Source organism: Cervus canadensis, chromosome 24, assembly GCF_019320065.1.
Source record: "Cervus canadensis isolate Bull #8, Minnesota chromosome 24, ASM1932006v1, whole genome shotgun sequence".
Taxonomy (NCBI): domain Eukaryota; kingdom Metazoa; phylum Chordata; class Mammalia; order Artiodactyla; family Cervidae; genus Cervus; species Cervus canadensis.
This window is the reverse complement of record NC_057409.1, coordinates 24,082,140-24,096,352: the sequence shown is the minus strand read 5'-3', so window position 1 is coordinate 24,096,352 and position 14,213 is coordinate 24,082,140. Positions and strand designations below refer to the sequence as shown.

Genomic DNA, 14,213 nt, shown 5'->3' with positions numbered 1-14,213 from the left:
TGTATCCAGAAGCCTAAGATTGTGTTAATGGGTCTTATTTCAACTTAAGAGGCTCAATTTTTTTGGTTTTCCAACTTGACCAATTTGTAACTTACAAAGAGCTTTATGTTTATGATCATTGTGTAGGTTAATTATTATTGTCTTTCCATTTCTTAGACATAATGAAAAATGGATAATCTCTTGGGAAAATTGTAATTTCAGGATCAGAGCTTATTCAGAGATAGAATTCCTCATGGTCTTTCAGGTTTTTATCACTTCCTATTAATTTCTCAATTCTCTGTTGTCATTAGATAGCTTGTTGGAAATCGCTAAACACCAAAGGGCCAGCATCCTTGCCTGGGTTTCCAGGTTCTGTGTATGGATCTTCACACATGTAACCCTGGGCTGTGTCCAACTTAGGCTGTCCCTTCATCTGGCCACTAGAGGCCGCACTAACCCCCCATCTCCTGAACTAAGTGGGGAAAAAAAAAATCCCTTCTCTTTCCTCTTTTGCAGATGCTGGGTTAGTTTTATAAAAGGAAGAAAGTTAAAAGGAAAAGGTTTTTTTTTAATTTCAAAAAATCACAGAGATATATTTACATTATGTGTGTGTGTTAGTCACTCAGTCGTGTCCTACTGTTTGTGACCCCGTGGACTGTGACCTGCCAGACTCCTCTGTCCATGGGATTTCCCAGGCAAGAATACTGGAGTGGATAGCCTTTCCCTTTTTCAGGGGATCCTGACCCAGGGATCAAACCCAGATCTTCTGCACTGCAGGCAAATTCTTGACCATCTGAGCCACTAGGCAAGCCCCATTTTACATTATACTGTTTGCTGATTCAAAGTATAGCCACAGGGGAGTTTGGGTAGTGTATTTGGAAGCAGGAGTGGCAAATTTGTGGCCGGAGAGATGAAGGTATACCCTCTCCAAGGCCATGTCAACTACAAATAACCAACGACAGGGTCTTTGTCCACGTGGTGCCACTGTTGTTTTCTAGAACTGGCATTTGAGATGAAGCCGGTCTTCTCTCACTGGCTTATGATATCATGAGATCTTCCTTGTTGCTGTCACCTCCTATGTCCCAAAGCTAAATGAAAACACCCAAACTTGTAGCCAGGGATGTTTGGACTGTCCTTGTCTCTAAGTTTAGGGAGTTCTCATCCCTTCCTACAACTGGCTTCCTAGGACTGCCCCCAGTCAAAAGCTGCCCCTGTACTAGGCACCTGCCTTGGTGACTGCCTCTCTGGGTGGGAAGGACAGACATCCATGTGCCCCAGACCTCAGGTAGTAAGGAACCCATTGTTGTTTGGTCGCTAAGTTGTGTTTGACTCTTTGCGACCCTATAGACTGCAGCATGCTAGGCTCCTCTGTCCATGGAACTCTCCAGGCAAGAATATTGGAGTGGGTTGCCATTTCCTTCTCCAGGGGATCTTCCCGACCCAGAGATTGAACCCACGTCTCTGGCATTGGCAGGTGAATTCTTTACCACTGAGATTCTCTACCTTAGGAAGCTCTAAGTAGCCCACAGTGTTTCAGAAATCCTCTGCTGATGGTGTGTTACTTTTACCAAGATTTCTATGGCTGTAAGTCTTTGCAAGTTCCACATCCATGCCATTCCTCTTGGGCCATTTTGGTGAATCAATACTCAGCGGGTGTTGACTAGAGCCCACACTGTGTTTCAAGGCTCATGTTCCTTTCTGTCTACTCATTAAAGGTGAGCAGGCAGTTGAGATCAGATCATAGCAGCCTTATCTATAATATATACACTTTAGATTTTTTTCTTGTAGGTTAGCCATGAGGAACTTGTGAGGGATTTTGAGCAAAGTAGGGACCTGATAGGATTTTGTACAGTAAGTCATGCAGGCAGCAGCTTGGAGATAAGTTAGAGGGAGATGAGCCTGGAGACTGTGAAGATGAATGGGCCTATTTCAGTCATCAAGGGACAGCTGATAAGGGCTAAACTGGCAGTGGCTGTGGTAGTGGAACTAGAGAACAAGGAATCGATATGAAAAATAGTTGATAGAGTCTACAAAACTTGGGGTTCCCAAGTGGCTCAGTGGTAGAGAATTCACCTGCTGATGCAGGAGACTCAAGAGATGCAGGTTCAATCTCTGGGTCGAGACGATACCCTGGAGGAGGAAATGGCACCCCACTCCAGGATTCTTGTCTATAAAATCCCATGGGTGGAGGAGCCTGGTGGGCTACAGTCTATGGGGTCGCAAAGAGTCGGACATGACTGAGCACACACACAGTGCAACAAAATTTAGTGACTGATTCAGCCTCATGAGGGCAGCAATTGTATTTAATTGTCTTATCAGCATCTAGCACAGTATCTTACCTGTAGCAGATGTTCAGTAAGTGCTTTTGAATGAATGAACAAATGAATGAGTGATGAAGGAACATGGTGGATGAAAAGAGGGGACTATGTATGGAAGGAACCTACATTCTGACTTGGGTGACTGGGTAGATGATAGTCCCAACCGCTTTGATAAATAATATTGGGAGAGAAACAGCTTTGTGGAAGAATTTCATGCACTGGGTTGGGAAGCATGGAGTTTGAGGTGTCTCCAAGCTGTTGAGGTAGAGATGTCCTTTGAGCAACAGGAGGTGTAGGCCTGGAGCCTCAGGAGAAAAACTCCCTGTAAGTGGGTTTGGGAGAACTCAGCATATGTGATTGGTGGTTGAATCCTTGTGGAGAGATGAGGTTATAACATCGGGTGTTACAAGAGAACACCGCAGACTGGATAGCTTGAACAATAGAACTTTATTTCTCGCAGTCTGAAGGCTGGGACGATCTGATGTCTGGTGATGGCCCACATGCTGGTTTGCAAATGGCTGTCTTCTTGTATCTTCACGTGGTGAAAAGAGAGAACAAACTAGGTTTGTCCTCTTCCTATCAGAACATTCATCCTGGGACTTCCCTGGTGGTCCAGTAGCTAAGACTCCACACTCCCAATGCAGGGGGCCTGGGTTCGATCCCTGGTCAGGGAACAAGATCCCGCATGTTCTCATATCACAACTAAAGATCCTGAGTGCTGCAACTAAGACCCTGAGCAGCCAAATTAATTAATTAGAATATATAAATAAATAATAAAAAACATTAATCCCATTCAGGAGGCCTCCACTCTTATGAACTAATTCTCTCCCAAAGGCCCCACCTCTTAATACCATGCTATTAGGGGTTAGCATTTCAACATATGAATTTTGGAGGAATATACACATTTAGTACCTAATAGCCCTGAGAAATACCAACTTCTAAGCATGGTCTGAAGAAGGGAAGCCTCAGGAGGAAACTGAGAAGTGGACAGAGGCAAGAGAGGACTGCCAGGTGTCTGAAAATCCAAGGGGCTCTCTTTTCAGTGGAATGATGCCTCCAGCTCCCATTCACGGCGCGCAGAGCAGAATGGCCATGCCCTCAACTCAACGAGAGTTCACACCCCTCTGTGCCCAGGTTCTCTACCTTCTAACCCACTCTCCTCTGCTGCTGCTTTGCAGAAAGTAGCTGGTTTTTCAGAATCCTGTCCTTATTTTATATTCCCCCAGCAGGAGAAATGCACAGTAAAATGAGCATGTAATTTCCTTCAAGAGATGAAGTGCTATGTCTTGATAAAGCTAGCACATTCTTTTATGACTAAAAAAACAAAAAGGATAAAATCAAAAATGGAAGGAAACAATAAGACATTAAGAAGGGGTTATCTCTGAATTATGGGTCATGAGTTGTTTGTGTTTTCTTCTTTATTCTTTTTCTTCAAGAGTTCATAGTATTTTCCTCCAAGAGTACACTGTGCTTTTAAAATCTGAAAAGGAATCTTTAAACTTATTTTTACATGGGAAAGCCTCATATAAAGATTGAACAGTTATGTAACTTATGTCTTAAACAATTTAACAAAGTCAAACTAGACATTTTGGAACCATGCACAGATTTAGCAACTGATATAGGTTATTTGTCAGATGTCTGAGTTTTTTTTGAAACCATTTACAATATAAATCCATGCTTGAGAAATAAAAATCCATATAGAATACCTGAAAACAAATCACTGGTATACAGAAGATCAGTGCAACCTCTTGGAGGGTATATTGTTTGGTTCTGAGCAAGGATCTGCCAGGGTAATGATCAAGACTACCACGTACAGCTGTGCAGGTTGTGCATTGAACAACTTCAGGAGACACCTTTCACTTAAAATGCAATATGAGTGGAATCTGTAGAATTCAGCAGTACACAACTTACTCAAACAACTGGTAGACCTAGTAATAATCAAGTGACATTTTAAAGACCTAACCCATCACCTGCCAAAATGTTAGATCTTATTAATGGAATCTATTATCGAAGATTTGGCTATGGAAAAATTATAAACCCACGTAGTGCGCCAAATATAAGCCGTGCAGGAAATTTTGTTTAATATTTGCTAGTGCCATAAATCAGGGGTCCCCAAATTCTGGGTCCTGGTGCCTGATGATCTGAAATGGAGCAGATGTAATAATACTAGAAATAAAGTGCACAATAAATGTTCAGTCGCTCAATCATGTCCGATTCTTTGCGACACCATGGACTAAAGCACACTAGGCCTCCCTGTCCATCACCAGCTCCCGGAGTTTACTCAAACTTATGTCCATTAAGTCAGTGATGCCATCCAACCATTTCATCCTCTGTTGTCCCCTTCTCCTCCTGCCTTCATTCTTTCCCAGCATCAGGGTCTTTTCAGATGAGTCAGTTCTTCGCATCAGATGGCCAAAGTATTGGAGTTTCAGCTTCAACATCAGTCCTTCCAGTGAACTCTCAGGACTGATCTCCTTTAGGATGGACTGGTTGCATCTCCTTGCAGTCCAAGAGACTCTCACGAGTCTTCTCCAACACCGCAGTTCAAAAGCATCAATTCTTCAGTGCTCAGCTTTCTTTATAGGCCAACTCTCACATCCATACATAACTACTGGAAAAACCATAGCCTTGACTAGATGGACCTTTGTTGGCAAAGTAATGTCTCTGCTTTTTAATATGCTGTCTAGGTTGGTCATAACTTTCCTTCCAAGGAGTAAGCATCTTTTAATTTCATGGCTGCAATCACCATCTGCAGTGATTTTGGAGCCCAGAAAAATAAAGTCTTCCACTGTTTCCCACCTATTTGCCATGAAGTGATGGGACCAGATGCCATGATCTTAGTTTTCTGAATGTTGAGTTTTAAGACAACTTTTTCCATCTCCTCTTTCACTTTCATCAAGAGGCTCTTTAGTTCTTCTTCACTTTCTGCCATAAGGGTGGTTTCATCTGCTTATCTGAGGTTATTGATATTTCTCCTGGCAATCTTGAGTCCAGCTTGTGCTTCATCCAGCCCAGCGTTTCTCATGATGTATTCTGCATATAAGTTAAATAAGCAGGGTGACAATATACAGCCTTGATGTACTCCTTTTCCTATTTGGAACCAGTCTGAATGCACTTGAATCATCCCCAAACCACCCCCCATCGCCCCAGCCTGTGGAAAAATTGCCTTCCATGAAACCAGTCCCTGGTGCCAAAAAGGATGCGGACTGTTGCCATAGATTCTTAAGATAAGAATGTTAAAGGGCAATTAGTTAACACCTTTTGTTTTATTCACTAAGGGCCAGTCTCAGTTTCCAAGAAAAGTGTGTCCCATGTGTTAAGCAAAGAGGGAGGTGGAAACATCTCAGTCATTGTCCTCGGGGGTGCAGAGGAATCACTGGATGCCCATCCTGGAAAGTTCACTCTGTTCATCCGCCAGCGGAAGGGATTTGTGAAAATTGCTTTGACCCATGGGTAAGTGGCTTTTCATTTCAGGCAACTGGGTCAGGGAAGCTAACCCATTATTAAGTGAACTCAAAGAAGTAATTTTTCTGGCCCTTAAAGACAGACCTCATCACTGACCTTCCAATGAATACAGATGTAAATGTTTATGGGAAATAGAAGACAACCTTCCCTCTAAGATAACTCAGTGTCTTGGCATCCAGCCATTCAACTTGTCTATAAGAGCAAAACAAGCAAAATACAAAATTTCATAGGCACAGTATAGATTTCCGAACAAATGAACCATGAACAAAACCATAAATGAAAAAGAAACTTCCTGGAACCTTGACTTTCTATAGAATAAAATTCCACAAATCACTAAGACTGCTGAGGTGCCTCCCCAAAGGACTTCAGAAGTAATTCAGTTTCAATACATGGAACATAAACTTAGCACTCCAAGGAGGCTTGGGGACATTAAATAACCGTGAGGAATCTGTTGCAGGTCAGCTGTGCTAAATGAAATATTTAAATCCTTTTCATTGAAAATGCTTATTCTTCCTCCTTGTTATTTCCAGTGCTTATTTGGTGCCAGTGTTTTCTTTTGGTGAAAACGAACTATTTAAACAAGTTAGCAACCCCGAAGGATCATGGCTTCGAAATGTACAGGAGAAACTACAGAAGATCATGGGATTTGCTTTGCCATTGTTCCATGCCAGAGGAATTTTTCAGTACAATTTTGGCCTAATGCCCTATAGGAAGCCCATTCACACTGTTGGTATGTACATCAAATACTGGAGGCTTGTTCAATTGAGTGAGAGGATTATCTGACTTTGACCAATGTTTATTGTTACTGAAGTAGCTTTGAGTAAGACCTTCCAGTAGCTCAGATGGTAAAGCGTCTGCCTACAATGTGGGAGACCCAGGTTCGATGCCTGGGTCAGGAACATCCCCTAGAGAAGGAAATGGCAACCCACTCCAGTGTTCTTGCCTGGAAAATCCCATGGACTGAGGAGCCTGGTAGGCTACAGCCTGGTAGGACACGACTGAGTGACTGAACTGAACTGAATAGATGTTATTTGACCTTCCTTTACAGTATGCCTTGTATTTATGAAATGACTATATTTTCCATTTGAATGGGAATCAACTACTTTCAAAAACATTGTTATTGCACTCCAAGTAGAATCCAATTTTACAACTAGAGTTTCTAATACTCTATGATGAATCTATTTCTCTTCCAGAAGATGATAACATAGCAAGTCTTTGAATACATTACCTCAGAGTCTCTTGTGAAAATTTGTGTATAATAAATGTCTTCATCACGTTTAGTTCACACAGGCATCAGTTTCTATCACAAAGCATTTTTTCCCCAACTAGGTATATTTATATGCATTCTAATGTAGGGCTTCCCAGGTGGCTGAGTGGGTGAAGAATCTGCCTGCAGTGTAGGAGATGTGGGTTTAATCCCTTAGTTGGGAAGATCTCCTATAGGAGTGCATGGCAGCCCATTCCAGTATTCTTGCCTGGAGAATCTCAGAGGAGCCTGGCAGGCTACAGTCTAGAGAGACGCAAAAGGTCAGACACGACTAAATCAACTGAGCACTCACTCGCAGACTGATTTTCCTTTTAAAAATGGCATGTTTGGGTTGGGGGGACATTGAGATAGAAGAGGAGGGTAAGAACCATGTTAGTAGAAGAACTGAGGAGGGAAATAATTGCGCCTAAGGTTGAAAAGGGGTTTGGAAAGTGGAAAAGGAGAAAGTGCTGAGTGGATTTCTAATAGCAAGATTAGCCAGACTATATACACATATGAAATGGAAGTAATAATTTCACCGTGAATGGCCCATTAAATGAAATTCAAGCATTTTTTCGATCGATTCCCTTGGAATGGGAGTTTATTGCTGTCAGTTTGTAACAGCTTTGCCTTTCACATGCAGTCACGTGACATTTTTTAAAATGCTGTTTTTAACTCAAATGGAATATTAACAGTTGATTAATCAGTGTAATAGGAATACTGAGATAAGTTAAGCTTGCAGTTATATTTTTCAAGATAAGTGGTTCCATTTTTTTGGTCATAATATTAGTTTTGATCCCTTATGTGCAGAGTATGGTCATTGGTATTTTGAGGGGATATGAGGGAAATTATATGATATGATTTTCAGGGTCATTCTCGTTGGACATAATTTATAAAGAAACTACCATGTATGGTACACACATATACATTTCTATATATGTGTCACAAGTAGTATGTCATTTACATATTTTATCTGAGTTATTATCAGTTTATCAAAGTAGAATAAACTGTTCACATAGGTTGTATTTTATTCCATAATAATAGAGAGAAGCTGATTTCAGTGTCCCATCTATCATGACAACTGGGAGAGAGAAAGAAAGTGAGTTTAGACTTCAAGAACAGCTGTAAAAAGTCGCAGTTCCTTGCAAGAATGTTGCTTTTTCTTTGTTTCTGCCTCCAGAGCTCCAGGTGACAGAGATTTTGCTCTATTTGTTCTCTGCTGTGTCCCCAGTGCTCTCAGGGTAGGAGCTCAAGACACATTTGTGAATCAACAAATTAGTCTTTAGTTAGGCCTGTCTGACTGTAATTCTCAAGTTTTCAGAAATTGAACAAGTGCATAGTAACAAAAATTTTAAATCAATTTCCCAGGTGGCTCAGTGGTAAAGACCCGGCTGGCTAATGCAGGAGATGTGAGGTCGATTTCTGGGTCAGGAAGATCCCCTGGAGAAGGCAATGGCAACCCACTCCAGTATTCTTTCTTGGGAAATGCCATGAAGAGAGGAGCCTGGTGGGCTACAGTCCACAGAGTCGGACGTGACTGAGCATACACACACGCATGTTATTTTTTTTTAAAGATTTTTTTGATGTGGATCATTTTGAAAATCTTTATTGACTTTGTTCAAATATTGCTTCTGTTTTTTTGTTTTTGGTTTTTTGGTCGTGAGGCTTGTGGGATCTTAGCTTCCTGACCAGGGATTAAATTCTCACCCCCTACACTGGAAGGCAAAGTCTTAACCACTGGACCACCAGGAAAGTCCCTCAGTTTACTAATAAGTTCAAGTTGTAGAGCCAGTACTAGTAATGTGATGGAAAGTTGTTTGGGAAAGAAAGTAAAATACAAGGGAAACTTGCTATTTAAAAGAGGAAATTTCATGTGTTGTAGTAGGTGTTGGTTTTAAGTTTTAAAATTTCATGTTGAAAAATTTCAAATGCTCAGAAAAGTCTCTTGAGTAGTAAAATGAATTCCTATGTTCCTTTTTCCTAGACTCACCACTTGTTAACACTTTTGCTACAGTTTTTTTCTCTCTCTAATAATATCACAAATACACTTTATACTATTGTTACCACTGAACTATATAAGTAAGTGCAGACAACATGACCATTTGTTCCTCATTACTTTTATGTATCTCTCTTAAGAACAAGATTATTCTCTTTCATAGTATCAGTAGGATACAGGAATTTAACATCAATTAAATGCTATTAACTGTGTACACTCCATATTCAAATTTCATCAGTTGCCACAATCACTTTCTTTTTAGTTGTGGGTTTTGGTGAAGGGCAGTATTTTTTCCCAAAGCAGGATCATACATTGCATTTAATTTTCACATTTCATTAGTCTACTTTAAACTAGATTAGTTTTTAAAATTTTCTTTGTCTTTATGGCATGAGCAGTTTTTCTTTGTCTTTATGGCATGAGCATGATCGAATCAGTGATGTCTATGACTTATTTTCAAATGGTTCTACAAAAACAAAAATAATAATACATGTGTATATCTATATATATTACTGTGTATGTGTGTGTGCAAAATGTTTGAAATTGGTGAGTCTAGAGGAAGTGCATGCAAGTGCTTATTGTATTATTTTTTCTATAGGTTTGAATTTTTTTTTTTTATAAAAAGTGTTAGGAAAGGGAATGTACCTTATTTAAATAAAACTGATTTGGATCCCACTTGAGGACAAAAGTAGTCCATTTTGTTTCAATTAGTTATTCTACCCTGAGGGATAAAACGGCTAAGGGATTTTTCTGAAATATTGGATTGGCCGAAAAGTTCTTTAAGGTTTTCCATAACATCGTACTGAAAAATCTGAACAAACTTTTTGGCCAACCCAATAGAAAGAAAGAAAGAGGAACCTAATTTAAATTTTAATTGTGAAGTAGGGATTGTTGTTGTGCTCAGTCATTCAGTCGTGTCTGACTCTTTGCAACCCCATGGACTGTAGACCACCAGGCTCCTCTCTCCGTGGAATTTTCCAGCAAGAATACTAGAGTGGGTTGCCATTTCCTCCTCCAGGGGATCTTCCTGACCCAGAAATCAAACCTGCATCTCTTGCTTCTCTTGCATTGGAAAGTAGATTCTTTACCACTGTGCCACCTGAGAGATAGTAATAAGGGGATTGGTATGGTGCCCCATACAACATATTAAGTGCTCAGTAAATGTTCATGAGTGTGTATGTTTATGTATGTGTATATGTGCCCATGTATACATAGACACACACACACACGCCTACACTGGGCATGAGACTCCATTATAAGCCAGAGGTTGTACTTAAACCCAGGTTTTGACTCTTCCAACCCCACTCTGCCCAGCTGTCTGCCTGGTCTCTCTCTCTAGTGTATGGCTATGTAGCATCTAAAGAAAAAGGAATTCCTGTGTGAGGCCATTAGAGAGAGAAACTCAGCAGAATTTTCATAATCGCAGAAAAATAGAACGAAGACTCCTTATTGTGAAAGATCTACTCTTTGCCTCAATGAGAAGAAAATAATGGACATCTCCAAGCTCTTTTCCAGTTGAAAATACAACTCATGAAGCTGCTCATTCTTCATCTGGGGAAATACAGCACAGTATCAAAGAAAATTAGAGCAAGACTGCTACATAAGGCAGTAAAGACATAACTAATCCTGAACTGTTGGATGGAATCGGAAAGTGGAACAAAGGAGCATGCCAGCTATAAAAAGCACCAAAACACACATGAGAGCTGATTCCCACCTCTGCCACAAGTAGATTTTAGCTGATTTTTTCCAGGGCAATGAGTTCTACTTCCAGAATAAACTGATGCAACTGGTTCTTCCTTTGTGTGATAAAGAGGGAGTCATGCAGCAGTCTGCAACTAACCCAGTCTCATGTTGAAATAGCTTTCTTCTCCTTAGTAGTAAAAATCTCCTTTTTCTGGAAAGAGGGAATTCTGATCTTCTAAGGCTCTGAAGGTGCTTCTCAGATTTGCAGGTTTTTCTTTTGTTACCTCTGTTTTTATCCCTAAAAGCTAATTAGAAAGGTTTCTTACTCTCCAATCCAATTTTGGGTTAGTTTAGTAATGAGGGGCAAAAGTGTTGGGTTTAAATCTTAATTCCCTTTGGTTTCTGTTTGTTTGTTTCTGTGTATGTGTGTATGAAGTTTGGAAATGTTCAGCATCTCATTTTTTCTACAGGTTAAATAAGAAAAAGACAATCATAGTTTAAAGGAAAAGTCTTATGATAAATTCAATGTATGTGGGCATGTTTGAGCTCTTTGAAATATAATAAAACTTAGTAGGAAAAGAACAGGATTGAAATGAACTGTAGGCTAGCTCATAGGAAACAGGACTCAATAATTCAGAATTCACAAGTCCTAATTGAAGTAAGTGCTTCTCAGGTGACTCAATGGTAAAGAATCTGCCTGCCAATGCAAGAAACATGGGTTTGATCCATGGGTTAGGAAGATCCTCTGGAGAAGGAAATGGCAACCCACTCCAGTATTTTTGCCTGGGAAATCCCATAGACAGAGGAGCCTGGTAGGCTACAGCCCATGGAATCACTAAAAGGGTCTGACACAACTTAGAGACTGAACAACAAAAATCTGAGTAATCTAGGAGCAAAATAAAAGACTTCATCTTCTTAGACCACTTAGACCCTGTATCACTATAAATCCCCCCTCCCACCCAGAATAGTTGCTTTTAATCTCTCTCCATGGTAATTTCACAAGAAAACAAACCATTTCTATGAAACCACAAATTTTCTAGTAGATTTACAGGTAGATTTCTCACTATGCATGTAAATTTCTATTTTGGGGGGAGGGGGATCAAACAACAACAAAGATTAGAGCTAGAAATGTGTGTGTGCTTAGTCATCCAGTCATGTCCGACTCTTTGCCTTCTTATGGACTGTAACCCGACAGGCTCCTCTGTCCATGGGGTTCTCCAGGCAAGAATACTGGAGTGGGTAGCCATTCCCTTCTCCAGGCGATCTCCCTGACCCAGGGATTGAACCTGGACCTCCTGCACTGCAGGCAGACTTTTTACTGTCTGGGCCGTGAAGGAAGCCTTAGAGCTAGAAGGAAGCCTCAAGATCACCTATTCTTTTATCCTATTGTTGCTGTTCAGTCACTAAGTCATATCTGACTCTGCAACTCCATGGACTGCAGCATGCCAGTTTTCCCTGTCCTTCACTATCTCCTGGAGCTTGCTCAAACTTATGTCCCCTGAGTCAGTGATGCCATACAACCATCTCATCCTCTGTCCCTCCCCTTCTCCTCCTGCCCTCAATCTTTCTCAGCGTCAGGGTCTTTTCCAGTGAGTCAGCTCTTCACATCAAGTTGCCAAAGTACTGGAGCGTCAGCTCCAGCATCAGTACTTCCAGTGAATATTCAGGGTTGATTTCCTTTAGGATTGACTGGTTTGATCTCTTTGCTATCTAAGGGACTCTCAAGAGGCTTTTCTAGCACCACAGTTCAAAAGCATCAATTCTTTGGCACTCAGCCTTTATGGTTCAACTCTCACATCCATACATGAGTGCTGGAAAAACCATAGCTTTGACTATATGACTTTTATCCTATACATGTGAAAATTAAGGTCAGAGAGGAAGTTACTTACTAGCTGGGTGTACCTGCTGGGGAGTTAGTCCTGGATGTGGTCTAGCCTGATGCCTCTTGTGCAACACCAGCTCCCGTTTCCATCAATTTTCAGCCTCTCCTAGTCTGTATTTGAACCACAACTGACATAGGAGTTCCCTGGTGGCCCACGGGTTAGGATTTGGTGCTTTCACTGCCCTGGACCTGGGTTCAGTTCCTGGTTGGGGAGCTAAGATCTCACAAACCATGTCGGGGGGAAAAAGCAACCACAACTGACAGTGATACTGTTATGTTGAATCACAAAGGACTGCTGCCTACTATATATGTTTGACATCCAAGCTTTCGAGGAAAACTCTACATGAGCTTCTTGAGGCTATATCTAGTTAAAAATATAGGAATTTGAGAATACTAATGTTGCAGTGAGGATATACACACACATACACACACATAGGATGGATAGATTATATATAACCTTGTATATAAATATAGATATAGATCTTAATGTATGACGCATTATGATACACACGTGTGTGTGTCTGTATCATTCCCTTCCTTGTGCTCCCTAACCTCCCACACTATTTCACACTTTTTCTGCTGTTACTTATCACTTCTTCTTTCTCTGGTTTCTTTTTAACTAATCCTGCTTTGTTACTGACATGGATTGAGCCTTGGAGGTAGCATGGGGAGACTCCATGTGGGCAAAGGAAGCCCTACGAGTGCCATTCTGTTACTACAGCCCCACTTGACCTCATGCGGAAGCCGACCAAAAGCAATAAGCAGTTTGCTGCTTAGCCATTGACGTTGACCATCCTGTACATTCGCAACTCTTGGCATCAGTAGCAGCATCAGGCCAGCAGAGGGCGCAATGCACAGCAGAGAGGACTGAAGAGCAGGCGGCAGAGCCACGTGTATCTAGTCTTTAAAAATCTGAGACAAGGGAGGTAAAAGTTATTTATTATATAAATGCTAGGTTTTAAAAAAATTAGTCCATTTTTTAATTATACAGGTAATACTAGTGCCTTCTCATTGTAGAAAACTGACACAATACAGATAAAATATAAGTCCCCCAGCTCTCCCTTCTTCCCTCCATGTAAGGGCTAGCAATGTCTCTTGGCTGACTTTCTTGGTAGACTAAAAGCTTATAATGCACCTAGATATGGAACATTTTCAATAAATACAATTATGCTATATTATTTTACAACTTTCCCCTTCCTAATGCATTTTAGACTTTTGCATATGTGTGTGAACACACATATATATTTCATTTTTTACATTGAGATATATAATTGCATATAACAGATTAGTTTCAAGTGTTGGTTTGATATTTGTATGTATTGTAAAAGGATCACCACAGTAAATCTATTTAATATCAGTCACCATACATGGTTTCCAAAATATTATTTCAGTTTTCAAAAACAAATTGCTGCCTAGAATTCCACTGAATGAATGGTCTGTGATTTGTTTAATGATTTTCTCTATGAAGATTTTTTTGGTTGGTTTTGTTTTCTGCCGTTACACACAGTGGAACCCTTGTAATTAGGTGTGTTTTCTAGTCCAGATACTCGGCAGTGAAGATGTATATTCTTTTCATTTTTTAGGATGACGTTACAAAGAGCCTGATTAGAGGGTTGATGGCTCGTGAGTCAAGACTTCCCCGGGGCA

The 14,213-nt window shown here is 40.6% G+C and overlaps 1 protein-coding gene across 1 annotated transcript in view; it reads left to right on the top strand.

Moving 5' to 3' along the window:
- Positions 1-14,213, top strand: part of MOGAT1 (monoacylglycerol O-acyltransferase 1) — a 32,070-nt gene that overhangs the window by 11,921 nt on the left and 5,936 nt on the right. The window contains exons 4-5 of the mRNA XM_043445515.1: positions 5,576-5,750; positions 6,293-6,492. Of these exons, the coding sequence (XP_043301450.1) occupies positions 5,576-5,750; positions 6,293-6,492 (375 nt within the window). The remainder of the gene's footprint in view (positions 1-5,575; positions 5,751-6,292; positions 6,493-14,213) is intronic.